At 50.5% G+C, this 27,305-nt stretch overlaps 4 protein-coding genes across 14 annotated transcripts in view; all 4 read left to right on the top strand.

Annotated features, from left to right (window-relative positions):
• Positions 1–12,175, top strand: part of LOC148662375 (uncharacterized) — a 29,403-nt gene extending 17,228 nt beyond the window's left edge. The window contains exon 5 of the mRNA XM_088632016.1: positions 11,370–12,175. Coding sequence (XP_088488142.1) covers positions 11,370–11,466 — 97 coding nt within the window. The 3' untranslated portion in view covers positions 11,467–12,175. The remainder of the gene's footprint in view (positions 1–11,369) is intronic.
• Positions 8,443–26,853, top strand: LOC148662374 (uncharacterized). Of its 2 annotated transcripts, none has more exons than XM_088632015.1 (4): positions 8,443–9,130; positions 9,900–10,082; positions 17,335–17,773; positions 26,564–26,853. In XM_088632015.1, the coding sequence occupies exons 1-3, from the start codon at positions 8,992–8,994 to the stop codon at positions 17,592–17,594; spliced, it is 582 nt and encodes a 193-aa protein (XP_088488141.1). In that variant the 5' UTR covers positions 8,443–8,991; the 3' UTR covers positions 17,595–17,773; positions 26,564–26,853. The 2 variants fall into 2 exon arrangements, with proteins under 2 accessions (XP_088488141.1, XP_088488140.1); XM_088632014.1 differs by lacking the exon at positions 26,564–26,853 and adding an exon at positions 18,388–18,722 and having other exon boundaries at positions 17,335–18,311.
• On the top strand, positions 12,522–26,853 carry LOC148662373 (uncharacterized). Its single transcript, XM_088632013.1, has 4 exons — positions 12,522–12,634; positions 14,585–14,650; positions 22,060–22,242; positions 26,034–26,853. The coding sequence occupies exons 2-4, from the start codon at positions 14,596–14,598 to the stop codon at positions 26,381–26,383; spliced, it is 588 nt and encodes a 195-aa protein (XP_088488139.1). The 5' UTR covers positions 12,522–12,634; positions 14,585–14,595; the 3' UTR covers positions 26,384–26,853.
• The window catches only part of LOC148662372 (uncharacterized), a 30,912-nt gene continuing 23,289 nt past the window's right edge, over positions 19,683–27,305 (top strand). For 8 of the 10 annotated variants that reach the window (XR_015936684.1, XR_015936680.1, XR_015936683.1 and 5 more), the window contains exons 1-3: positions 19,684–20,031; positions 21,323–21,498; positions 21,628–21,669. Coding sequence is in view for 2 of the 10 variants with exons in the window: in XM_088631835.1 (XP_088487961.1) it covers positions 21,423–21,498; positions 21,628–21,669 (118 nt within the window). In the remaining 8 variants the exon portion in view is untranslated. Of the gene's footprint in view, positions 20,032–21,322; positions 21,499–21,627; positions 21,670–27,305 lie in introns of all 10 variants that reach the window. The other 2 variants (XM_088631844.1, XM_088631839.1) reach the window with 2 other exon arrangements.

The raw sequence follows: 27,305 nt of genomic DNA, 5'->3' as shown, positions 1-27,305 counted from the left end.
CCTCTGCAGGCACTATTGAACAGTTTCAAACGTAGAAGAAGTCAGGGGGTTTTCTGGGTGACCAGAACGTTAGGCCCCTGAAACGCCTTGTTTGTCAACACTGTACACAGAGTAACTTGTGTGTGGTATCTTTTCTTGTGTGCAGTCTAGTTTGTCTCTTGTCAATGTAATGAGGAAGAATTTTGGCATTGACTTTTTTATGTACAGAAGTCTCAAGACATGCCTTCTTATTAGCAACAATATGAAATTGCAAGCAGTTTATCTGACCTTCTGATGCTAATGATATAACCGCAGAAAGTCGAGCCACATTTCATACTTTCTGTTTGTAGACTTCCTGTTCACCAAACTAAAGGTGAATTTTCATTTCTGAGAAATCAAGTGGTCAGGTACAAGGAAGTATCTGTAGAGAGAAACAGCTCCTAATATGGGCCCCTGCAGTGTGTGTGTGTGTGTGTGTGTGTGTGACTTGTCTCAGGCAGAGAGCAGGAAGTTGAAAACACTTTCCAGGAAATACAACAGCCTTTCCAGTGTTCGGCAAGAAATCTCATCTTTCACCCAGTATACCCACGTAAGTTACCCCAGTATACCCAGGTAAATGACCTCAGTATACCCAGGTAAGTTACCCCATTATACCCAGGTAAGTTACCCCAGTATACCCAGGTAAATGACCTCAGTATACCCAGGTAAGTTACCCCAGTATACCCAGGTAAGTTACCCCAGGATACCCAGGTAAATGACCTCAGTATACCCAGGTAAGTTACCCCAGTATACCCAGGTAAGTTACCCCAGGATACCCAGGTGAGTTAACCAGTATACCCATGTAAGTTACCCAGTATACCCAGGTAAATTACCCCAGGACACCCAGTATACCCAGGTGAGTTACCCAGTATACCAGTATACCCAGGTCAGTTACCCAGTATACCCAGGTGAGTTACCCAGTATATCCAGGTAAGTTACCCCAGTATACCCAGATAAGTTACCCAGTATACCCAGGTGAGTTACCTCAGTATACCCAGATAAGTTACCCAGTATACCCTGTATACCCAGGTAAGTTACCCAGTATACCCAGTATGCCCAGGTGAGTTACCCAGTATACCCAGATAAGTTACCCAGTATACCCAGTATACCCAGGTGAGTTACCCAGTATACCCAGGTAAGCTGTGGGTTCATGAGTGTCAGTGAACAGTACACAAACAGACCATATAAGATCACAAGAAGAGAACAAGGAGGAGGAGAGGAGGAGGAGAACAGAGAGGAGAGAGGAGTGGGGACCTGAAGCAGGAGCCCCTGTTTCCTGATCATCCAGCCCACCCCTGACTGGAGCCAGTATCTGAGCTGGCTGTTCTGTGTGTCTGGGGACCTCGGGTATCCTGGGTCAAACAGACCTCGACTACAGAGACGTCTTTCCTGCTTGGGGTGCAGTTTTAGAATCAGGAGATAGGAGATCGGCTCCTGTTGATTTTGTGCCATCCGGGTGCAGAGAGAGAGATCTGACTGCAGGGTGTGTCACATTTATCAGAAGGCAGCTCATCTCTTCTCTGGCCTCTGCAGGCACTATTGAACAGTTTCAAACGTAGAAGAAGTCTGGGGGTTTCTGGGTGACCAGAACGTTAGGCCCCTGAAACGCCTTGTTTGTCAACACTGTACACAGAGTAACTTGTGTGTGGTATCTTTTCTTGTGTGCAGTCTAGTTTGTCTCTTGTCAATGTAATGAGGAAGAATTTTGGCATTGACTTTTTTATGCACAGAAGTCTCAAGACATGCCTTCTTATTAGCAACAATTTGAAATTGCAAGCAGTTTATCTGACCTTCTGATGCTAACGATATAACCGCAGAAAGTCGAGCCACATTTCATACCTTCTGTTTGTAGACTTCCTGTTCACCAAACTAAAGGTGAATTTTCATTTCTGAGAAATCAAGTGGTCAGGTACAAGGAAGTATCTGTAGAGAGAAACAGCTCCTAATATGGACATTCAGAACGAGCTCTGCTACCACAAGCCTGCTGTATGAAACCCATGACCTTTGACCTGATCAGAGGCTGCTGTCACGTCTGTATCCTGTATCCTCTCCACACGCGTGAAGCCAGGACTCTGCTGACCCACACCGAACCCCAGTGAAGAGTGAAGAGTTGTGTCTGATTGTAGAGAAATCACTTCCAGTCGGGGGTTATGAATAGTTGTTTGACTTATTGACTTAACCGCTCGGTCGGTTCCTGATTTTCACCAGTTTCCGAACCCCTCAGTTGTGACAATATCAAGAGGACCAGCTCCGTTTCTCCTCTCAGTACTTCATGGAAGACGTTACAAATATATTTGTACACTGGATTTTCTTTCTGGTTTTGTTGATCTCTTTCTTTAATGTTTACAAATGTCAAGAAACGCTTCATGTGTTCATCGTTTCAGAGTGGATAACTTTATGGTTCACTGCAGTGGATCTGCACTGTTGTTCTAAACAATTAATGAAACGTTTCAAAGCCCGGTCTGATTTTCTTAGAATCCTTTGACCTCAATTGCAAAGAATTGTATTGACTTTCAAATTCAGGTCACATTGATCACAATTATGTTCACCACATTATCTACTTTTTATCCATTCTTTAAATTTCTCCCAGGTCTTTAAGTGCAAGCAGTGACTTTCCAGACTCCTCCTTCAGTTTCTCCTCATACTCCTGACACAGTGTCTCCACATCACTCAGATATTTCTTCCTGTCTTCTATCTCTCGGCTCAGCTGTTGTTTCAGGCACATCCAAAACCCCACAACCCAATACCGAGACTGAGGTTCTAGAGGAAGGACCAGTGAGGCAGAGAGGTAACAGGCCCACAGCACACTAATGCAGCAACAACACCTCAAAGAGAAACAGGGCTCGAAGTCTGATCTGTTGGTATGGGACAGAAACCTGTCAGAGCCCATAGACTTGTCTCAGGCAGAGAGCAGGAAGTTGAAAACACTTTCCAGGAAATACAACAGCCTTTCCAGTGTTCAGCAAGAAATCTCATCTTTCACCCAGTATACCCAGGTAAGTTACCCCAGTATACCCAGGTAAATGACCTCAGTATACCCAGGTAAGTTACCCCAGGATACCCAGGTGAGTTAACCAGTATACCCATGTAAGTTACCCAGTCTACCCAGGTAAGTTACCCAGTATACCCAGGTAAATTACCCCAGGACACCCAGTATACCCAGGTGAGTTACCCAATATACCAATATACCCAGGTCAGTTACCCAGTATACCCAGGTGAGTTACCCAGAATATCCAGGTAAGTTACCCCAGTATACCCAGATAAGTTACCCAGTATACCCAGGTGAGTTACCTCAGTATACCCAGATAAGTTACCCAGTATAGCCAGTATACCCAGGTGAGATCCCCAGTATACCCAGGTAAGCTGTGGGTTCATGAGTGTCAGTGAACAGTACACAAACAGACCATATAAGATCACAAGAAGAGAACAAGGAGGAGGAGAGGAGGAGGAGAACAGAGAGGAGAGAGGAGTGGGGACCTGAAGCAGGAGCCCCTGTTTCCTGATCATCCAGCCCACCCCTGACTGGAGCCAGTATCTGAGCTGGCTGTTCTGTGTGTCTGGGGACCTCGGGTATCCTGGGTCAAACAGACCTCGACTACAGAGACGTCTTTCCTCCTTGGGGTGCAGTTTTAGAATAATCAGGAGATAGGAGATCGGCTCCTGTTGATTTTGTGCCATCCGGGTGCAGAGAGAGAGATCTGACTGCAGGGTGTATCACATTTATCAGAAGGCAGCTCATCTCTTCTCTGGCCTCTGCAGGCACTATTGAACAGTTTCAAACGTAGAAGAAGTCTGGGGTTTTCTGGGTGACCAGAACGTTAGGCCCCTGAAACGCCCTGTTTGTCAACACTGTACACAGAGTAACTTGTGTGTGGTATCTTTTCTTGTGTGCAGTCTAGTTTGTCTCTTGTCAATGTAATAAGGATGAATTTTGGCATTGACTTTTTTATGAACAGAAGTCACAAGACATGACTTCTTACTCAGCAACAGTATGAGAGAATACATTGCAAGCACTTTATCTGACCTTCTGATGCTAACGATATAACCGCAGAAAGTCGAGCCACATTTCATACCTTCTGTTTGTAGACTTCCTGTTCACCAAACTAAAGGTGACTTTTCATTTCTGAGAAATCAAGTAGTCAGGTACAAGGAAGTATCTGTAGAGAGAAACAGCTCCTAATATGGACATTCAGAACGAGCTCTGCTACCACCAGCCTGCTGTATGAAACCCGTGACCTTTGACCTGATCAGAGGCTGCTGTCACGTCTGTATCCTGTATCCTCTCCACACGCGTGAAGCCAGGACTCTGCTGACCCACACCGAACCCCAGTGAAGAGTGAAGAGCTGTGTCTTCTTGTAGAGAAATCACTTCCAGTCGGGGGTTATGAATAGTTGTTTGACTTATTGACTTAACCGCTCGGTCGGTTCCTGATTTTCACCAGTTTCCGAACCCCTCAGTTGTGACAATATCAAGAGGACCAGCTCCGTTTCTCCTCTCAGTACTTCATGGAAGACGTTACAAATAGATTTGTACACTGGATTTTCTTTCTGGATTTGTTGATCTCTTTCTTTAATGTTTACAAATGTCAAGAAACACTTCATGTGTTCATCGTTTCAGAGTGGATAATTTTATGGTTCACTGCAGTGGATCTGCACTGTTGTTCTAAACAATTAATGAAACGTTTCAAAGCCCGGTCTGATTTTCTTAGAATCCTTTGACCTCAATTGCAAAGAATTGTATTGACTTTCAAATTCAGGTCACATTGATCACAATTATGTTCACCACATTATCTACTTTTTATCCATTCTTTAAATTTCTCCCAGGTCTTTAAGTGCAAGCAGTGACTTTCCAGACTCCTCCTTCAGTTTCTCCTCATACTCCTGACACAGTGTCTCCACATCACTCAGATATTTCTTCCTGTCTTCTATCTCTCGGCTCAGCTGTTGTTTCAGGCACATCCAAAACCCCACAACCCAATACCGAGACTGAGGTTCTAGAGGAAGGACCAGTGAGGCAGAGAGGTAACAGGCCCACAGCACACTAATGCAGCAACAACACCTCAAAGAGAAACAGGGCTCGAAGTCTGATCTGTTGGTATGGGACAGAAACCTGTCAGAGCCCATAGTGTAAAACCCTGTTGTTGGCAGGGTGTGTGTGTGTGTGTGTGTGACTTGTCTCAGGCAGAGAGCAGGAAGTTGAAAACAATTTCCAGGAAATACCACAGCCTTTCCAGTGTTCAGCAAGAAATCTTCTCTTTGGCTGACAGCTTACAATTCCAAGAGAGAAACAGGAAGAGGAGACATTCACTGTGGGGACTGGGTGAACCCTAAAGGTTTAAAATGGAGTTTTACTGCCACCTGGGGGCTGAGAACACGTACTGCAGGAACACTGGTCTCCTGCCTCTTTCCCCAGCAGACTCCTGCCAATCGACAGAGACTGAAGCCATGAAGGTCACCTGCCCTGGGGACAAGCTGAAACTGCGTCCCTCCGAGAGGCAACAGCAAACAGTTGAAATGGCGCCAACAATCAACACTTAACCCCACAGATTTATCTGAAAGAACTTGATCTTGAACTTCATTGCCATATGTGACCGGTACGATGGAATTCTTACCTACAGAAAGTCCCTCGAGTGTTAAAACAAGTGTAAAAACACAGAGTGCAGACAGCGCATCAAGACAACAGACAAACAAACAGCAGACAATGTACGAGCCAACAAGTAAACAGCTTGAACGTAAACATTGACTGGAGATGGGCAATAATTAAGAATTCATCATGAGGGAGAGGGTGATGGTGCAGGTGTGCTCCGAGGGACAGGGCCAATCGCCCTGCTTGTGGGTAGAAGCTATTGAGGACACTGGTGGTCTGTGTCCGTATGCTCTTGTGTCTCTTGCCTGAGGGCAGTGGGCTGAAGGGCTCGTGCCCGGGCTGGTGACGAAAGCATGTTTAGAGTTGTAGGTCATGTCGTGTCACCTAGGGTTCATATTGGTAAGACCACTAAGGTTACCTCCTAATTCACTACAGAGACGTGTTTCCTTCAGAGAGTGCTGTCCATCCTCTTCCTGGTGTACTCTAACCTGAGATCATCTCAGGACGCCACAACACTCCCAGTCCTACCCACTGAGAGACGGAGTCTGGGAACCAGTGACGGCACTGGGGTATTTGTAATGCTAAGCAGCAGAGATACATGTATTTAACCCAGCAGAGGAAGAGACGTACAGTACATATGAAGTCTAAAGAGTTCAGGAATACTGATCGATTGCTGAGAATACTGATATTCGCATGGCTTGCTGGTATTGTGCTACTGGAAAAGTCCCAGCGTGCCCAGAGAGTGAGAGTGTTTAGTGGTCAGTGTGCTGCCCGATCTCTTGAGCGCATCATACAGTACGAGTTATATACAGAGGGGACGAGGCTCACACTATTAGACACTGGGCCTGCTTTTCCCTTTCTCTGGTTTTTCTTCCCACTTTTTTTAGGTTTTAAGGCTTTGGAGACCCGTCTCACAGCCTGCTCAGCTCGGCGGGGTGTCTGCGCAGGCGCAGCTGCTTCCGGGTCCCGGTCCGGCTCTGCATGTTCTCGGCTGAATGACAGTGAGATTCGCTGGTTTACAGACCTCATCTGGCCTATAGACCTATCGACTGTGACCCCCCTCACGCCCGCTTAACCTCTGAACGACTGAGACGGTCGTTTTGTTTTGTTTTCCTGTGTCGTGACATCTGTCCCTGGACTCCCTAGTCTGTTCTATCTTCCCTGTTTTTTGTATATAAAAATAAAGAAATAAAGATATTTTAAAAATCTGTATCCCACCTTCTACCCACAAGCAGGGCGATTGGCGAACACACCTGCACCCTCTCCCTCATGATGATCACATCTCCAGTCATTGTTTACGTTCAAGCTGTTTACTTGTTTACTTCAATTCAATTCAACTTTATTGTCATTAAACTTACACAGGTGCACAGCACAGTGAAAAGTGTTTCTCATTAGTCACTCAGGTGCAGTATTTAAATAGGACAGAAGATAAGACAGCAGACAGTTACACAATAGCAATAACAGTAACGTGTAATAACATAACATAAATAACACGTAATCAAGTCATCAAAACTGTGCAAAATTCCGCAAACAGAGAAAATTTAACAGGACAAAAACAGTGCAAGGTAATTCTTGGAACAGTGCAAAAAATGTTTTTTTTTTGCACCTTGTCTGCTGTTTGTTTGTCTATTGTCTTGATGCGCTGTCTGCCCTCTGTGTTTTTACACTTGTTTTAACACTCGGGAGACTCTCTGTAAGTAAGAATTCCAACGTACCAGCACACGTACCGGTTACATATGGCAGGAAAGTTCAAGTTCAAGTTGTGCGGAGAACCAGTCGGCCTCGGAACCGCACACACACACACTCAGAGAGAGAGAGAGAGAGAGAGAGAGAGAGAGTCTCCCAATAATGCTCCAGCCGCCTACAGTATATGTCAATATTATATAATATGTCTTTGTTGTAAATGTCTGTAACATGTCTGTAGATTTTATTTTACTTCTATTTTTTGTTTTGTTTCATGTAAATATCATTACTTTCATTTGCTTTGGCAACACTGATTGTACCCATCGGTCATGCTGATAAAGCACCTTGAATTGAAATTGAGAGAGGAGGGTGGGTGCCCGTACCTGAGTCTGGTCCGGACGCCCTGTCCTACCCCAGAGCGACCGCCAGGAGCGCGGCGTGAGGTGCCCGTCACTGCAGCGCCCGGGACTTCACTAGACTGGACGTGTCGCGGCCGGACCAGGCTCAGGTACGGGCACCCCCCTCTCTCTCTCTGAGTGTGTGCGGTTCCGAGACCGACTGGTTCCGACACAGCCCGGCCCAAGAGGAAACCCAGCCCGAGCGGACCGGCGCTCCCGGTTTCTCCTCCGCAAGGAACTGCGCCTCTGGTTGCGGTTTTCCCCCGGTGTGAAACCCCCCAGCTCCTCGCTCCCGGCTCCCGGCTCCCGGCGCTGTCAGGAGACGGGTGGTTTTATTTTGGGGGGTGTGTGTGCAGTCGAACGGTGGAATTTGGGGGGTCGTTAGCAGGTGCTGAGGCACGAGTCCGCTTCCACTCATCCCGAAAGCTGGGCCTGGTGAAAGTGAAACTGGCTCCCAGTCCGGTGGTGGTGGTGGGGAGGCGGAGGCGCCCTTTTCAGAGTCGGGACGAGTTCAGAGACGTGGTTTGTGACGGCCGAGCGCGTGTTGGTTGGTTTGTTTGTTATTTTGTGGTGGTGGTGTTGTTGTTGTTTCTGATGACGCTGAATCCGAGTCCCGGTGGAGCTCCTTCGTCTCCGAGGACTGCGGCGGCGCCGAGCTCGTCGGGCTGTCGGGGTTCGGGGTTCGGGGGTCGGGGGTCGGGCCTCCCCCCCCCTCCGTCGGAGGGCGACTGAGGGGGGCGATCGCGGCTCCGAGGACGAATCTCGCTCAGGCGCCCCGTGAGAGTCGCTGTCGTCCCGGTCCGAGAGCCAGTCGGGTTCCAGAAACACAAGCAGCACAGCCGGGAGGTGGAGACTGAGGAGGGACAGGAGGCACAGTGGACACATGGACCCAGGGGGAGAGACAGGAGACAGTGGGCACGTGGACACAGGGGAGGGACAGGTGATACAGGGGAGTGACAGGAGACACAGTGGACACAGTAGAGGGACAGGGGAGTGACAGGAGACACAGTGGACACAGAAGAGGGACAGGAGACACACGGGATACGTGGACACAGGGAACAACAGGAGACACAGTGGACACAGTAGAGGGACAGGAGACACAGGGGAGTGACAGGAGACACAGTGGACACAGAAGAGGGACAGGAGACACACGGGATACGTGGACACAGGGGAACGACAGGAGACACAGTGGACACAGAATAGGGACAGGAGACACAGGGGACACGTGGACACCGGGGAGTGACAGGGGACACATGGACACAGAAGAGGGACAGGAGACAGTGGGCACGTGGACACAGGAGCGCAATGGGAGACACAGTGGACAAGGCACTGTGGTCTTCAGGAAGATTAAATCATCACCCTGGTTCACATCCCTCATTTTCCTCCTTCCCTGCTGTTCCAGAGTCTGCATCAATGTTCAGCTGTTTGAAGAAAAAATCAGCCCGTAAGTTACTCTTTTTCTGTCTGTTTCACTGCTCTGTTTACAAACGTGCATTTGTACAGATTTGCCTGAAAAAAAATATCCAACTTACACTTTCTTGCAAAAATTCTAGTCCCTGCTCATCACACTGTTCCTAGAGGCGCAGCACTTTACAGACGCTGTGTAGTCAGGTGCCACTGTGTCATTCTGTCACTTCACAGACGCTCCCTGACAAGGCTGGGCGCTGTGTAGTCAGGTGCCACTGTGTCAGTCTGTCACTTCACAGACGCTCCCTGACAAGGCTGGCCCTGTGTTGTCAGGTGTCGATGTGTCAGTCACTTTACAGACGCTCCCTGACAAGGCTGGGCGCTGTGTAGTCAGGTGCCACTGTGTCAGTCTGTCACTTCACAGACGCTCCCTGACAAGGCTGGCCCTGTGTTGTCAGGTGTCGATGTGTCAGTCACTTTACAGACGCTCCCTGACAAGACTGGCCGCTGTGTTGTCAGGTGTGTAGTTCTGCCTGCCTTGTGTGCAGTGTGTGTCCCTGCCTCTGCATGGAGCTCCTGTCTGGGCAGTAACAGGCTACAGGAAGCCTGCTGTTTGTACATTAATCCCATTATAGATGATCCTTGTGTTTCCATCACTATTTGTCATGTGGTGGGTGGGATGTACAGTATACAACAGACATATTTTCCCGTTAATTAGAATAATTAAAAATGCCTTATTCAAGCTTTAAATTGTCAAACGTGTGACATGTCGCCCACTTGCATATCTCTGTTTTATATCTGTCCAGTCAAAGTCCACTTCCTGGTCACTGGAAAAGCCCTGGGTGCTGACCAGGTGTTCAAAGACAAGCTGATGAAGAGCACTGGGATTGAAGAGAGCACTGAGGAAGAGTGTGATGCGCTCGTAGTCTTCTGTCCCGTCAGCTCTCGGATAGGGACTGACATCGACGCTGCCCTCCAGAACATTCCAGGTGAGGGGTTACAAAGACATCAACCAAACCTCACAGTAACCCCACCTCAACTTGAACCCCAACTCCGACACAGCTCTGACACAATCACAAGAAAAAGTTAATGAATAATGTCTTACACTTATATAGCGCTTTTCTGGACACTCCACTCTAAGCGCTGTACAGGTCATGGGGATCCCCTCCACCCCCACCAGTGTGTACCCCACCTGCATGATGCTCCAGTCCTCTCACACACAGCAGCTCTCAGTGGGGAGGAGAGCAGAGGGATGAGGCCAGTTCAGAGAGGGGGGTGATCAGGAGGCCATGATGGGTCAAGACCAGGGGGGTAATTGGGGCAGGACACTGGGGTAACACCCCTACTCTTCTCGAGAGACACCCCGGGATTGTTAATGAGCACAGAGACGTCGTCGTTTAACGTCTCATCCGAAGGACGGCGCCTGTTTACAGTCTGGTGTCCCCCGTCACTATACTGGGGCATCAGGACCCACACAGACCGCAGGGTGAGAGCGCCCCCTGCTGGCCCCACTCACACCTCCTCCAGCAGCAGCCTCAGCTCTCCTCCCAGGAGTCTCCCCTCCAGGTAGAAGCTTGTGAGCCCTTTGGAATTGATGGGAACACCCGACTCCAGTTAGCTCTGGGAGAAGTCCTTAGCCAAGAGGGTCACATCCCTTTCCCAGCCTGGACTGTGGATGTTTAGACGATGTGTGTTCAGTACCGACAGGAAGAAGTACAAGTGTTTGTGTCTTATTAGTTTAAGCAAATTGTGACTAAGTTAATAGTTGTTTTTGACTTGGTTGTTTTTATGGGTCATTAATGCAGAAATCCAGGTAATTCCAAAGGGTTCACAGACTTTTTCTTGCAACTGTACGTATGTGCAGTAATATCTTGTCAGCAGCTGTCTAAATAATGTTGCGTGATGTATTTGGGTCCTGAGAAATTCGGCTGATCAGGGGTCAGGGGAGGTGACAGTCTCACCTATTAAACCTCCATTCTGACTGATGACTGTCTGTGCTTCAGTTCTGCTGTACTGCTCACTCAGACCCTGCAGGTGCTCAGTCAGGACCCTGTCTCTGTCTGTCTCCACAGGGGACAAGCCCGCCGCCCTGGTGGTGATGCACCACACCTACGACCCCGAGGCAGTTGTGGCTGAGAGCAGCAGACTGGTGACCAGGAGTGACACTGTGGCTGTGGACTGTCTGTTCCATGAGACACTGGGGGGACTGCTGCGCAACTGTCCCACCAATAAGCAGGCTGTGAGACGGGTCTCCAAAGCCTTAAAACCTAAAAAAGTGGGAAGAAAAACCAGAGAAAGGGAAAAGCAGGCCCAGTGTCTAACAGTGTGAGCCTCGTCCCCTCTGTATATAACTCGTACTGTATGATGCGCTGAAGAGATCCTACAAGCAGCACACTGACCACTAAACACTCTCACTCTCTGTGCACGCTGGGACTTTTCCAGTAGCACAATACCGGCAAGCCATGCGAATATCAGCAGATCAGACGTGAATTCGGGGACTTTCACCAGACGTTTCAGAAAATCCTCTCATTAAATCCCCCCACCCCACCCCCCAAAAGCAGGACGGGCTTGGGGGAGCCGGCACGCGGGCAGCTGGGTGAGTTTTCTGGACCGAGGCTCCTTGTGCGAGGAGTTTGTATGTGCTGCTCTCCAGAGTACACGGTCCATCGCGTTACATGGCGCCACAACTTCCTCCTGGTCGATCCCGAGCCCTCGGGCTTCTGGGTCCGGCAGAGCGATCTCCTGCCGAGCTGCAGCCTGGGCCCCTGTCGGATATCTGGGGCCCCCGTGATCAGATCCGGCTCTCCTCCCAGAAATAAAGGCCGTTCAGAACAGCAGTGCTGCTGTAAAACCCGGTCCCTGGCCCTCCCTGGCACTCAGGGCGTGTCGAGACACCAGCTCAACACTAACAGAAGCAGCAGACTGCGCGGGGCTTTGCTCTTGACGCCTTTACAAGACCTGCTGTTGTTAAATCTGTTCATTTCTTGTGTGTTTTTTTTATTATCAATCAGATCGATGGCTGATTGTAAAGAGTCTTCTCACTGGACTTGTGGTCTCACTAAAAAAAAGTGATGAAATGAGACTATTGTCATCGTGTTTGTGTCTAATACAGTGTCATACTGGAGAAGTGTGTTTATTGTCATTGTGCAGACTTATTGGACACACACACCTGTTCAGACTCTTATTGGACACACTGTATAGACACACACACTCCTGTACAGACTCTTATTGGACACACTGTATAGACACACACACTCCTGTACAGACTCTTACTGGACACACTGTATAGACACACACTCCTGTACAGACTCTTATTGGACAAACTGTATAGACACACACACACTCCTGTACAGACTCTTATTGGACAAACTGTATAGACACACACACACTCCTGTACAGACTCTTATTGGACACACTGTATAGACACACACACACTTTTACTTTCGTTATCACTGCTCTGGGAGTGCACGTCGTCGCCTGATCTTCACAAACTCGTCTCACTTTCTTCCGACGTGAAGTGCGTTTATTTTCATTTCTCTGGGTGAGTATGGCGGTCAGTTTTTAGCGATTTAGGCTGAGAGTCCTTGGTTTGTGTATTTCATCTCAACAAATGACCCCTGTCTCCATCGGTGGGGGTTCTCCTGTATGCATGTACAGCTGTCCGCTGCGCTTTCGTTTCCTTCACCAGGTTAATCCGGTTTCGGGGTCTCGGCCGGGCGTGGACCCCCGTGAGTCTGGGCCGTGAAGGGTACAAACATGCATTGGAGTCTTCTCATTGGACTTGTGGTCTCACTAACAAAAAGTGATGAAATGAGACTATTGTCATCGTGTTTGTGTCTAATACAGTGTCATAATGGAGAAGTGTGTTTATTGTCATTGTACAGACTTATTGGACACACACACTCCTGTACAGACTCTTATTGGACACACTGTATAGACACACACACTCCTGTACAGACTTATTGACACACTGTATAGACACACACACACACCTGTACAGACTCTTATTGGACACACTGTATAGACACACACACACTCCTGTACAGAATCTTATTGGACACACTGTATAGACACACACACTCCTGTACAGACTCTTATTGGACACACTGTATAGACACACACACACTCCTGTACAGACTCTTATTGGACACACTGTATAGACACACACACTCCTGTACAGACTCTTATTGGACACACTGTATAGACACACACACACTCCTGTACAGACTCTTATTGGACACACTGTATAGACACACACACACACTCCTGTACAGACTCTTACTGGACACACTGTATAGACACACACACACACACTCCTGTACAGACTCTTATTGGACACACTGTATAGACACACACACTCCTGTACAGACTCTTACTGGACACACTGTATAGACACACACACACACTCCTGTACAGACTCTTATTGGACACACTGTATAGACACACACACACTCCTGTACAGACTCTTATTGGACACACTGTATAGACACACACACACACTCCTGTACAGACTCTTACTGGACACACTGTATAGACACACACACACCTGTACAGACTCTTATTGACACACTGTATAGACACACACACACACTCCTGTACAGACTCTTATTGGACACACTGTATAGACACACACACACTCCTGTACAGACTCTTATTGGACACACTGTATAGACACACACACACACTCCTGTACAGACTCTTATTGACACACTGTATAGACACACACACACTCCTGTACAGACTCCTATTGGACACACTGTAAAGACACACACACACACTCCTGTACAGACTCTTATTGGACACACTGTATAGACACACACACACTCTCCTGTACAGACTCTTATTGGACACACTGTATAGACACACACACACTCTCCTGTACAGACTCTTACTGGACACACTGTATAGACACACACACTCCTGTAAAGACTCTTACTGGACACAGTATAGATGCGCACACACACACACCTGTACAGAGTCTTATTGACACACACTTTTACTTTCGTTATCACTGCTCTGGGAGTGCACGTCGTCGCCTGATCTTCACAAACTCGTCTCACTTTCTTCCGACGTGAAGTGCGTTTATTTTCATTTATTTATTTATTTATTTCATTTATTTATAAATTGTATTTATCTGGGTGAGTATGGCGGCCAGTTTTTAGCGGGTGGGGGGGTGCAGGGGGTCAGTGTTACTGCCTCACGGTGCTGGGGCCCCACGTTCGGCTCTGTTCCAGATCTGGGGGGGATGCTGTCTGGGTGGAGTCTGCGTGTTCCCCCTGTGTGTGTATGGGTGACCTCCAGGTGCTCCTCGGCCCACAGGTAGCCGGGCGGGTGAACTGGCCTTTGGAAAAGCCCGGCGCAGGTGAGAGTGAGTACCTGTGTGTGCTTTGTGTGAGCTCTGCTCCTGGGGCTTGCTGGGATAGGCCCCAGTACCCCGTACTGGGTAGATGGTTCTTGCCAGCGAACCTTGAGTGTCTTTTCACTTTCCCAGATCTGGACGCGATGTGCTGCAATCTCTGCTGCAATCTCTGCTTCAATCTCTGCTGCAAATTGAAAGGTAAGCTCCTGTTGCCGTTGTCACCACGACCTGAAGTTGTGATGACTGCACAGACAGCACAGCTGGAACTTGTAGTTCTTGTAGCCTCTGGCCTGGCTGCGTCGATACGAACAGACCAGCTGAACTCCCATGGCGGGACCAACGTTTTTAATGTCAGGCCAGCGTCTCGAGATGCATAACGGTCTCGGGCTTAATTGTTATTTTTACTAATTCAGAGGGTATTCTGGGATCTTGAGATGTCTAGAGACGAGTCACCCTTTGACTTGGCTGGGAGTCCAGACTGACGACGGAGACGTTTTTTTAAGAAACTTGACGGGTATTTTTAATGGCAGATCAACACTCTCCTTCAATTTCTGAAGTGGAAAAGTCGCGGAGTTTTTAGACTCTCTGGCTCAGAAACGGGGAGCCCTGTGACGTAGCATGGTAACATTTCTTCCGGAAGGACTGGGATGATTCTGTCAGCTCTCGGCTGGTCTTGAACGTCTTTGGTTATCAGAGGGCGGTTTGTGTAGGAAAGGGTTCGCACACTCTCTTGACATTTGGTGTCAGGGGTGGGATGTGTAAATCAACGTTCGATTTTTCCAGTGAGTAAGAATATTTCGATGTTTCAGACTTTTGCCTTGGGGAGCTTCACATCTCCCAGACTATCACCTGTTGCAGGACAGATATATATATATGTATTTTCTCCACTGTCCCTCTCTGCTTTACATCCGTGCAGTCAAAATCAACTTCCAGAAAGCTGGGGTTACCCATGAAGCCGACCAGCAGTTCAAGGAAAAGCTCAGGAAGTCCATCAAGTTCAGAAAGTGTCAACTACAAGAAGACTGTCAAGCAGTCGTGGTCTTCTGTCCGGTCAGCTCTCAGATAGGGACTGACATCGACGCGGCCCTCCAGCAGATTCCAGGTGAGGGGTGACAAAGATATATGCATATATGTGTAAGAAGACATTGGGAAAGACACCCGAAACCAAGACGATCCTGAAACTAGGATCACACCTCCCTCCTTCTCTCAACGACAGACCCGTTTCCTCCTAATCCTCTCTGCTCTCATGCAGGTGTCGACTTCACTCCTCTCACCACCTGAGTGCCCACTCTGCCCCCCCCTGCTCCCGCCTCCTCCTCCTCTCTCCTGCCTCCCCCTGCTCCTGCCTCCTCCTCTCTCCTGACTCCCCCTGCTCCCGCCTCCTCCTCCTCTCTCCTGCCTCCCCCTGCTCCTGCCTCCTCCTCTCTCCTGACTCCCCCTGCTCCCGCCTCCTCCTCCTCTCTCCTGCCTCCCCCTGCTCCTGCCTCCTCCTCCTCTCTCCTGCCTCCCCCTGCTCCTGCCTCCTCCTCTCTCCTGACTCCTGTTCTCCTGGGCTGTATAATCTCTCCTGCCTTCCCCTGCTCCCACCTCCTCCTCTCTCCTGACTCCCCCTGCTCCTGCCTCCTCCTCTCTCCTGACTCCCCCTGCTCCCGCCTCCTCCTCCTCTCTCCTGCCTCCCCCTGCTCCTGCCTCCTCCTCTCTCCTGACTCCTGTTCTCCTGGGCTGTATAATCTCTCCTGCCTTCCCCTGCTCCCGCCTCCTCCTCTCTCCTGCCTCCCCCTGCTCCCTCCTCCTCCTCCTCTCTCCTGCCTCCCCCTGCTCCTGCCTCCTCCTCTCTCCTGACTCCTGTTCTCCTGGGCTGTATAATCTCTCCTGCCTTCCCCTGCTCCCTCCTCCTCCTCTCTCCTGCCCCCCCCTGCTCCTGCCTCCTCCTCCTCTCTCCTGCCTCCCCCTGCTCCCACCTCCTCCTCTCTCCTGACTCCTGTTCTCCTGGGCTGTATAATCTCTCCTGCCTTCCCCTGCTCCCACCTCCTCCTCCTCTCTCCTGCCTCCCCCTGCTCCTGCCTCCTCCTCTCTCCTGACTCCTGTTCTCCTGGGCTGTATAATCTCTCCTGCCTTCCCCTGCTCCCACCTCCTCCTCTCTCCTGACTCCCCCTGCTCCTGCCTCCTCCTCTCTCCTGACTCCCCCTGCTCCTGCCTCCTCCTCCTCTCTCCTGACTCCCCCTGCTCCTGCCTCCTCCTCCTCTCTCCTGCCTCCCCCTGCTCCCACCTCCTCCTCCTCTCTCCTGACTCCCCCTGGTCCTGCCTCCTCCTCTCTCCTGACTCCTGTTCTCCTGGGCTGTATAATCTCTCCTGCCTCCCCCTGCTCCCACCTCCTCCTCCTCTCTCCTGACTCCCCCTGTTCCTGCCTCCTCCTCTCTCCTGACCCCCTGCTCCTGCCTCCTCCTCCTCTCTCCTGACTCCCCCTGCTCCTGCCTCCTCCTCCTCTCTCCTGACTCCCCCTGCTCCTGCCTCCACCTCCTCTCTCCTGACTCCCCCTGCTCCTGTCTCCTCCTCCTCTCTCCTGACTCCCCCTGCTCCTGCCTCCTCCTCCTCTCTCCTGTCTCCCCCTGCTCCTGCCTCCTCCTCTCTCCTGACTCCTGTTCTCCAGGGCTGTATAATCTCTGTCCTTCTCACACCTGAAGAGTAAGGCTCCGCAGCTGAAACGTTGTGGCTCCTGTCTTGTCTTTCCAGCCTGGAATAAACCCTTCACTTGCTCCTCTGCAGCCTGTGCCTGCCGACGCAGCTGCCTGCTTGAACTTCTATATATGTGCAGTAATATGTTGTCAGCAGCTGACCCTGCAGGTGCTCAGTCAGGACCCTGTCTCTGTCTCTCTCCACAGGGGACAAGCCCGCTGTCCTGGTGATGATGCACCACACCTACGACCGTGAGGCAGTTGTGACTGAGAGCAGCAGACTGGTGACCAGGAGAGACACTGTGGCTGTGGACTGTCTGTTCCATGAGACAGTGGAGGGACTGCTGCGCAACTGTCCCACCAATGAGCAGGCTATAAGATCAGCCAAAGTAAATTTAAAGAAAATGAAAAAGAAGGTGAAGAAGAGGGAGAAGGAGGAGAAGGAGAAGGGGAAGAAGGAGAAATAGTCCCAGATTACACTGCTCAGTGCAGGGTCACTGTTCTCCTCTCCACACCTCCTTGGTGTTCCCCAGGGCTCCATCCTGGGTCCCCTCCTGTTCTCCTGTAGCCCTCTCACCTGGCTCCTCTCCACTGTCTTCCTGCTGATTGTTCTCTAGTGTCTCTCTGCCCCCTCCTCTGAGCCCAGGTCTCCTCCTCAACACAGACGAGATGGGCTGTTGGTGCCCTCCACTCACCCTTCATCCCTTCCTGCTCCCTGCTCTGTGTGCCTCTCGTCCCTGCTCTCCTCTCACCCTAGACTGGCCATGTTCCTCTCTCGCCTGTCCAGACAGGGAGATCAGCCATGTTCTCCTCTCACCTGTCTACCTGTCCAGACAGGTAGATCAGTCCAGTTCCTCCTCTCGCCTGTCCAGACAGGTAGATCAGTCATGTTCTCCTCTCACCTGTCCAGACAGGTAGATCAGTCATGTTCCTCCTCTCACCTGTCCAGACAGGGAGATCAGCCATGTTCTCCTCTCACCTGTCCAGACAGGTAGATCAGTCATGTTCCTCCTCTTTTACCTGTCCAGACAGGTAGATCAGTCATGTTCTCCTCTCGCCTGTCCAGACAGGTAGATCAGTCATGTTCTCCTCTCGCCTGTCCAAACAGGTAGATCAGTCATGTTCTTCTCTCACCTGTCCAGACAGGTAGATCAGTCATGTTCTTCTCTCACCTGTCCAGACAGGTAGATCAGTCCTGTTCCTCTCTCGCCTGTCCAGACAGGTACATCAGTCATGTTCTTCTTTCACCTGTCCAGACAGGTAGATCAGTGCTTCTCGCTGAACAGACGTTGACCCGCGTGTTGGTGGGTCTGCAGAAACACTTTAACTCCAGGCTGCCTTTATAAATATTTGCCATGTTTTCCCCATTGTTGTCGCAGTTAGATACTTCACAGATACACCCACACCAGGCTGAAGATGAACGTCATCACATCTTTAACCCTTTAGCTGCTTCACGAGTGTGCTGGTGGTACCAGGTCGCTTCTACAGTGTCTGATTCCCCAGTGATGTACTGTGCTCCAGTCTATCGCATTGTTATGATTTGTACAAATCGCAAAATCTGTGTAAGCATATGACAATAAAGCTTTGGGTTTGAATCTGGTGTTGAATTCGATATTTTTAAGAGCTTTGCGCCCCAATACAGATCCCTGTGGAACACCACTAATATCTCTCTCTCCAACAGAAACACACACCACTGAACACACACCGCAGTGTTCAGGCTTGTGAGATTCCTGTCTCTGACAAGAACACTCTGACACTGAACAGACACCGCAGTGCTCAGGCCTGTGAGATTCCTGTCTCTGACAAGAACACTCTGACTCTTATTGGACACACTGTATAGACACACACACACACTCCTGTACAGACTCTTAATGGACACACTGTATAGACACACACACTCCTGTACAGACTCTTATTGGACACACTGTATAGACACACACACTCTCCTGTACAGACTCTTATTGGACACACTGTATAGACACACACACACTCCTGTACAGACTCTTACTGGACACACTGTATAGACACACACACACTCCTGTACAGACTCTTATTGGACACACTGTATAGACACACACACACCTGTACAGACTCTTATTGGACACACTGTATAGACACACACACACTCCTGTACAGACTCTTACTGGACACACTGTATAGACACACACACACTTCTGTACAGACTCTTATTGGACACACTGTATAGACACACACACACTCCTGTACAGACTCTTACTGGACACACTGTATAGACACACACACACTCCTGTACAGACTCTTACTGGACACACTGTATAGACACACACACTCCTGTACAGACTCTTATTGGACACACTGTATAGACACACACACACTCCTGTACAGACTCTTACTGGACACACTGTATAGACACATACACACCTGTACAGACTCTTACTGGACACACTGTATAGACACACACACTCCTGTACAGACTCTTATTGGACATACTGTATAGACACACAAACACTCCTGTACAGACTCTTACTGGACACACTGTATAGACACACACACAGTCCTGTACAGACTCTTATTGGACACACTGTATAGACACACACACACCTGTACAGACTCTTATTGGACACACTGTATAGACACACACACTCCTGTACAGACTCTTATTGGACACACTGTATAGACACACACACACTCTCCTGTACAGACTCTTACTGGACACACTGTATAGACACACACACACTCCTGTACAGACTCTTATTGGACACACTGTATAGATGCGCACGCACACACACACACCTGTACAGAGTCTTATTGACACACACTTTTACTTTCGTTATCACTGCTCTGGGAGTGCACGTCGTCGCCTGATCTGCACAAACTCGTCTCACTTTCTTCCGACGTGAAGTGCGTTTATTTTCATTTCTCTGGGTGAGTATGGCGGTCAGTTTTTAGCGATGCGCGCAGCGCGCAAGGCTGAGAGCCCTTGGTTTGTGTATTTCATCTCAACAAATGACCCCTGTCTCCATCGGTGGGGGTTCTCCTGTATGCATGTACACCTGTCCGCTGCGCTTTCGTTTCCTTCACCGGGTTAATCCGGTTTCGGGGTCTCGGCCGGGCTTGGACCCCCGTGAGTCTGGGCCGTGAAGACATTTATTCCTAACAAATCGCAAACAGCGCTCCGACACGTTTCCGGCCTCTCGGGTCGTGTTTTTACGGTCTTTTCGAGTCACTGCAGTTCTGTATCCGGGCCGAGAGCAGGGCGCTTCAGAGCTCAGCGAGTTTGCAAGACTGTGCAACAGCCGCGGTTTCTCTCTCTCTCTCTCCTGCGGCAGCCCGGACTTCGGCTCTCGTTATCATCATGGCTTCTCGGAAACTGAAACCGAGTTTAAACTCGGCTCAGCCCCACCTCGGTCCTGACAGAGCTCCCGTGTTGGTCAGACAGAAAGCGGGGGCCGTTTACCCGCTTGTGTGTGTGTGTGTGTGTGTGAGTGTGATTTGGCTGTTCGGAACCGCCTTTTCTTTCCACAGAGAACCACACGACAGCAGTCCTTCCGTGAATACTGTGTATGCATACCTGCAACCGCGTGTAGTTTCCGAGCGCCTCTCGCTTAGGTTAAAAAAACGTGTTTTACCACCGGTACATCACGATGAGGACGGCTGTCCAGGTGCGTTCTTTCGCGTCCTTCCGAATCGCTTCCCAAAAAAAAGGACTAAAGGCGATTTCCCTCCCCCCTTACATGCTCATCCATATCCCAGGTTCTGGAGATCCAGTTCTTTCCTCTCCCCGGACCGGAACTTCGATGCCCTTGAGCTACAAAGTGTGTGTGTGTGGGGCGGGTTCGGGTCGGTTTTTCATGTACTGTACGACTAAGGGTTCGTGTCGGTTCGGGTTTTTGTTTTCTAATAAGTCCGAATGAATTATTGCTGGTGGGTGTTTTTAAATGTATTTTTATTAGCAGAAATTAGCGAATTGGCAGAATTAGCTAAACAGAGCCCACCTACTATCGCGGGTTTATCCAACACCCGTTTTTCTCAGCCCAAGCTCTGTAGGACTGCGTCTGTGAGAATCCCTCTCTCCGCGCGTGCCTGTGTGTCGACGCAGTCTGAGAGGAAGAGAGGGGCACCGGTTTCGGGTTCGGGGCTTCAGTTTCATACCGGTGCAGAGCTCTTTATCAAGCTCTGCTTTGAACATCCCCTCCCCATGTCCCTCGCCCTCCAGGGGGCGCCCTATCCACTGCTCGCTAGTGCCCCGCGTTCGGCTCCGTTCCAGACCTGGGGGTGCTGTCTGGGTGGAGTCTGCGTGTTCCCCCTGTGTGTGTATGGGTGACCTCCAGGTGCTCCTCGGCCCACAGGTAGCCGGGCGGGTGAACTGGCCTTTGGAAAAGCCCGGCGCAGGTGAGAGTGAGTACCTGTGTGTGCTTTGTGTGAGCTCTGCTCCTGGGGCTTGCTGGGATAGGCCCCAGTACCCCGTACTGGGTAGATGGTTCTTGACAGCGAACCTTGAGTGTCTTTTCACTTTTCCAGGTATGGCCTTGAAACACAGAAAACTCGGCCTCAGACCGAAAGGTAAGCTCCCGTTGCGTCGATACGAACAGACCAGCTGAACTCCCATGGCGGGACCAACATTTTTAATGTCAGGCCAGCATCTCGAGATGCATAACGGTCTCGGGCTTAATTGTTATTTTTACTCATTCAGAGAGGGTATTCTGGGATCTTGAGATGTCTAGAGACGAGGGCGGTTTGTGTAGGAAAGGGTTCGCACACTCTCTTGACATTTGGTGTCAGGGGTGGGATGTGTAAATCAACGTTCGATTTTTCCAGTGAGTAAGAATATTTCGATGTTTCAGACTTTTGCCTTGGGGAGCTTCACATCTCCCAGACTATCACCTGTTGCAGGACAGATATATATATATATGTATTTTCTCCACTGTCCCTCTCTGCTTTTCATCCGTGCAGTCAAAATCCACTTCCAGAAAGCTGGGGTTACCCATGAAGCCGACCAGCAGTTCAAGGAAAAGCTCGGGAAGTCCATCAAGTTCAGAGAGTGTCAACTACAAGACTGTCAAGCAGTCGTGGTCTTCTGTCCGGTCAGCTCTCGGATCGGGACCGACATCGATGCAGCCCTCCAGCAGATTCCAGGTGAGGGGTGACAAAGATATATGCATATATGTGTAAGAAGACATTGGGAAAGACACCCGAAACCAAGACGATCCTGAAACTAGGATCACACCTCCCTCCTTCTCTCAACGACAGACCCGTTTCCTCCTAATCCTCTCTGCTCTCATGCAGGTGTCGACTTCACTCCTCTCACCACCTGAGTGCCCACTCTGCCCCCCCCTGCTCCCGCCTCCTCCTCCTCTCTCCTGCCTCCCCCTGCTCCTGCCTCCTCCTCTCTCCTGACTCCTGTTCTCCTGGGCTGTATAATCTCTCCTGCCTTCCCCTGCTCCCACCTCCTCCTCCTCTCTCCTGACTCCCCCCGCTCCCTCCTCCTCCTCCTCCTCTCTCCTGCCCCCCCCTGCTCCTGCTCCTGCCTCCTCCTCCTCCTGCCTCCTCCTCTCTCCTGCCTCCCCCTGCTCCTGCCTCCTCCTCCTCCTCTCTCCTGCCTCCCCCTGCTCCTGCCTCCTCCTCTCTCCTGACTCCCTCTGCTCCCTCCTCCTCCTCCTCTCTCCTGCCCCCCCTGCTCCCACCTCCTCCTCTCTCCTGACTCCCTCTGCTCCTCCCTCCTCCTCCTCTCTCCTGCCTCCCCCTGCTCCCGCCTCCTCCTCCTCTCTCCTGCCTCCCCCTGCTCCTGCCTCCTCCTCTCTCCTGCCTCCTCCTCCTCCCACCTCCTCCTCTCTCCTGTTCTCCTGTTCTCCTGGGCTGTATAATCTCTCCTGCCTCCTCCTGCTCCCACCTCCTCCTCCTCTCTCCTGACCCCCTGCTCCTGCCTCCTCCTCCTCTCTCCTGCCCCCCCCTGCTCCTGCCTCCTCCTCCTCTCTCCTGCCCCCCCCTGCTCCTGCCTCCTCCTCCTCCTCTCTCCTGACTCCCCCTGCTCCTGCCTCCTCCTCCTCTCTCCTGGCTCCTCCTGCTCCCACCTCCTCCTCTCTCCTGGCTCCTCCTGCTCCCACCTCCTCCTCCTCTCTCCTGCCTCCCCCTGCTCCTGCCTCCTCCTCTCTCCTGACTCCCCCTGCTCCTGTCTCCTCCTCCTCTCTCCTGCCCCCCCCTGCTCCTGCCTCCTCCTCTCTCCTGACTCCTGTTCTCCTGGGCTGTATAATCTCTCCTGCCTTCCCCTGCTCCCACCTCCTCCTCCTCTCTCCTGACTCCCCCCGCTCCCTCCTCCTCCTCCTCCTCTCTCCTGACTCCCCCTGCTCCTGCTCCTGCTCCTGCCTCCTCCTCCTCCTCTCTCCTGACTCCCCCTGCTCCCACCTCCTCCTCTCTCCTGACTCCCCCTGCTCCCTCCTCCTCCTCCTCTCTCCTGCCTCCCCCTGCTCCTGCCTCCTCCTCCTCTCTCCTGACCCCCTGCTCCCACCTCCTCCTCTCTCCTGACTCCCCCTGCTCCTGCTCCTGCCTCCTCCTCCTCTCTCCTGACTCCCCCTGCTCCCACCTCCTCCTCTCTCCTGCCTCCCCCTGCTCCCTCCTCCTCCTCCTCTCTCCTGCCTCCCCCTGCTCCTGCCTCCTCCTCCTCTCTCCTGACCCCCTGCTCCTGTCTCCTCCTCCTCTCTCCAGACTCCCCCTGGTCCTGCCTCCTCCTCCTCTCTCCTGCCTCCTCCTGCTCCTGCCTCCTCCTCCTCTCTCCTGCCTCCCCCTGCTCCTGCCTCCTCCTCCTCTCTCCTGCCTCCCCCTGCTCCTGCCTCCTCCTCCTCTCTCCTGCCTCCCCCTGCTCCTGCCTCCTCCTCTCTCCTGACTCCCCCTGCTCCTGTCTCCTCCTCTCTCTTGACTCCTGTTCTCCTGGGCTGTATAATCTCTCCTGACTCCCCCTGCTCCCACCTCCTCCTCTCTCCTGACTCCCCCTGCTCCTGCCTCCTCCTCCTCTCTCCTGACTCCCCCTGGTCCTGCCTCCTCCTCTCTCCTGACTCCTGTTCTCCAGGGCTGTATAATCTCTGTTCTTCTCACGCCTGAAGATCAAGGCTCCGCAGCTGAAACGTTGTGGCTCCTGTCTTGTCTTTCCACCCTGGAATAAACCCTTCACTTGCTCCTCTGCAGCCTGTGCCTGCCGACGCAGCTGCCTGCTTGAACTTCTATATACAGTGCCTTGCGAAAGTATTCAGCCCCCTTGAACTTTTCAACCTTTTGCCACATTTCAGGCTTCAAACATAAAGATATAATTTTTTTATTTTATGTGAAGAATCACCAACAAGTGGGACACAATTGTGAAGTGGAACGAAATCTATTGGATTTTTGAAACTTTTTTAACTAATAAAAAAATGAAAAGTGGGGCGTGCAAAATTATTCGGCCCCCTTGCGTTAATACTTTGTAGAGCCACCTTTTGCTGCGATTACAGCTGCAAGTCGCTTGGGGTATGTCTCTATCAGTTTTGCACATCGAGAGACTGAAATTCTTGCCCATTCTTCCTTGCAAAACAGCTCGAGCTCAGTGAGGTTGGATGGAGAGCGTTTGTGAACAGCAGTTTTCAGCTCTTTCCACAGATTCTCGATTGGATTCAGGTCTGGACTTTGAATTAGCCATTCAAACACCTGGATACGTTTATTTGTGAACCATTCCTTTGTAGATTTTGCTGTATGTTTGGGATCATTGTCTTGTTGGAAGATAAATCTCCGTCCCAGTTTCAGGTCTTTTGCAGACTCCAACAGGTTTTCATCCAGAATGGTCCTGTATTTGGCTGCATCCATCTTCCCCTCAATTTTAACCATCTTCCCTGTCCCTGCTGAAGAAAAGCAGGCCCAAGCCATGATGCTGCCACCACCATGTTTGACAGTGGGGATGGTGTGTTGAGGGTGATGAGCTGTGTTGCTTTTACGCCAAACATATCGTTTTGCATTGTGGGCAAAAAGCTCGATTTTGGTTTCATCTGACCAGAGCACCTTCTTCCACATGTTTGGGGTGTCTCCCAGGTGGCTTGTGGCAAACTTTAGACGAGACTTTTTATGGATATCTTTGAGAAATGGCTTTCTTCTTGCCACTCTTCCATAAAGGCCAGATTTGTGCAGTGTAAGACTGATTGTTGTCCTATGGACAGACTCTCCCACCTCAGCTGTAGTTCTCTGCAGTTCATCCAGAGTGATCATGGGCCTCTTGGCTGCATCTCTGATCAGTCTTCTCCTTGTCTGAGCTGAAAGTTTAGAGGGACGGCCAGGTCTTGGTAGATTTGCAGTGGTCTGATACTCCTTCCATTTCAAGATGATCGCTTGCACAGTGCTCCTTGGGATGTTTGAAGCTTGGGAAATCTTTTTGTATCCAAATCCGGCTTTAAACTTCTCCACAACAGTATTACGGACCTGCCTGGTGTGTTCCTTGGTCTTCATGATGCTCTCTGCGCTTTCAACAGAACCTTGAGACTATCACAGAGCAGGTGCATTTATACAGAGACTTGATTACACACAGGTGGATTCTATTTATCACCATCAGTCATTTAGGACAACATTGGATCATTCAGAGATCCTCGCTGAACTTCTGGAGTGAGTTTGCTGCACTGAAAGTAAAGGGGCCGAATAATTTTGCACGCCCCACTTTTCATTTTTTTATTAGTTAAAAAAGTTTCAAAAATCCAATAGATTTCGTTCCACTTCACAATTGTGTCCCACTTGTTGGTGATTCTTCACATAAAATAAAAAATTTATATCTTTATGTTTGAAGCCTGAAATGTGGCAAAAGGTTGAAAAGTTCAAGGGGGCCGAATACTTTCGCAAGGCACTGTATGCGCAGTAATATGTTGTCAGCAGCTGACCCTGCAGGTGCTCAGTCAGGACCCTGTCTCTGTCTCTCTCCACAGGGGACAAGCCCGCTGTCCTGGTGATGATGCACCACACCTACGACCGTGAGGCAGTTGTGGCTGAGAGCAGCAGACTGGTGACCAGGAGAGACACACTGACTGTGGACTGTCTGTTCCACGAGACAGTGAGGGGACTGCTGCGCAACTGTCCCACCAATGAGCGGGCTATAAGATCAGCCAAAATAAATTTAAAGAAAATGAAGAAGAAGGTGAAGAAGAGGGAGAGGGAGAAGGAGAAGAAGAGGAAGAAGGAGGAGAAGAAGAGCAAGGAAGAGAAGAAGAAGAGGGAGAAGGAGGAGAAGAAGAAGAGGAAGAAGGAGGAGAAGGAGAAGGGGAAGAAGGAGAAATAGTCCCAGATTACACTGCTCAGTGCAGGGTCACTGTTCTCCTCTCCACACCTCCTTGGTGTTCCCCAGGGCTCCATCCTGGGTCCCCTCCTGTTCTCCTGTAGCCCTCTCACCTGGCTCCTCTCCACTGTCTTCCTGCTGATGGTTCTCTAGTGTCTCTCTGCCCCCTCCTCTGATGCCCAGGTCTCCTCCTCAACACAGACGAGGTGGGCTGTTGGTGCCCTCCACTCACCCTTCATCCCTTCCTGTTGTCGCAGTTAGATACTTCACAGATACACCCACACCAGGCTGGAGATGAATGTCATCACACCTTTAACCCTTTAGCTGCTTCACGAGTGTGCTGGTGGTACCAGGTCGCTTCTACAGTGTCTGATTCCCCAGTGATGTACTGTGCTCCAGTCTATCGCATTGTTATGATTTGTACAAATCGCAAAATCTGTGTAAGCATATGACAATAAAGCTTTGGGTTTGAATCTGGTGTTGAATTCGATATTTTTAAGAGCTTTGCGCCCCAATACAGATCCCTGTGGAACACCACTAATATCTCTCTCTCCAACAGAAACACACACCACTGAACACACACCGCAGTGCTCAGGCTTGTGAGATTCCTGTCTCCGACAAGAACACTCTGACACTGAACAGACACTGCAGTGCTCAGGCCTTTGAGATTCCTGTCTCTGACAAGAACACTCTGACTCTTACTGGACACACTGTATAGACACACACACACACTCCTGTACAGACTCTTATTGGACACACTGTATAGACACACACACACTCCTGTACAGACTCTTACTGGAAACACTGTATAGACACACACACACTCTCCTGTACAGACTCTTACTGGACACACTGTATAGACACACACACACTCCTGTACAGACTCTTACTGGACACACTGTATAGACACACACACACACTCCTG

This window comes from Lepisosteus platostomus, chromosome 5 (genome assembly GCF_059453375.1).
Source record: "Lepisosteus platostomus isolate fLepPlt1 chromosome 5, fLepPlt1.hap1, whole genome shotgun sequence".
NCBI classification, from domain to species: domain Eukaryota; kingdom Metazoa; phylum Chordata; class Actinopteri; order Semionotiformes; family Lepisosteidae; genus Lepisosteus; species Lepisosteus platostomus.
The sequence above is the reverse complement of the archived record's forward strand: the minus strand, read 5'-3'. Positions and strand labels throughout refer to the sequence as shown.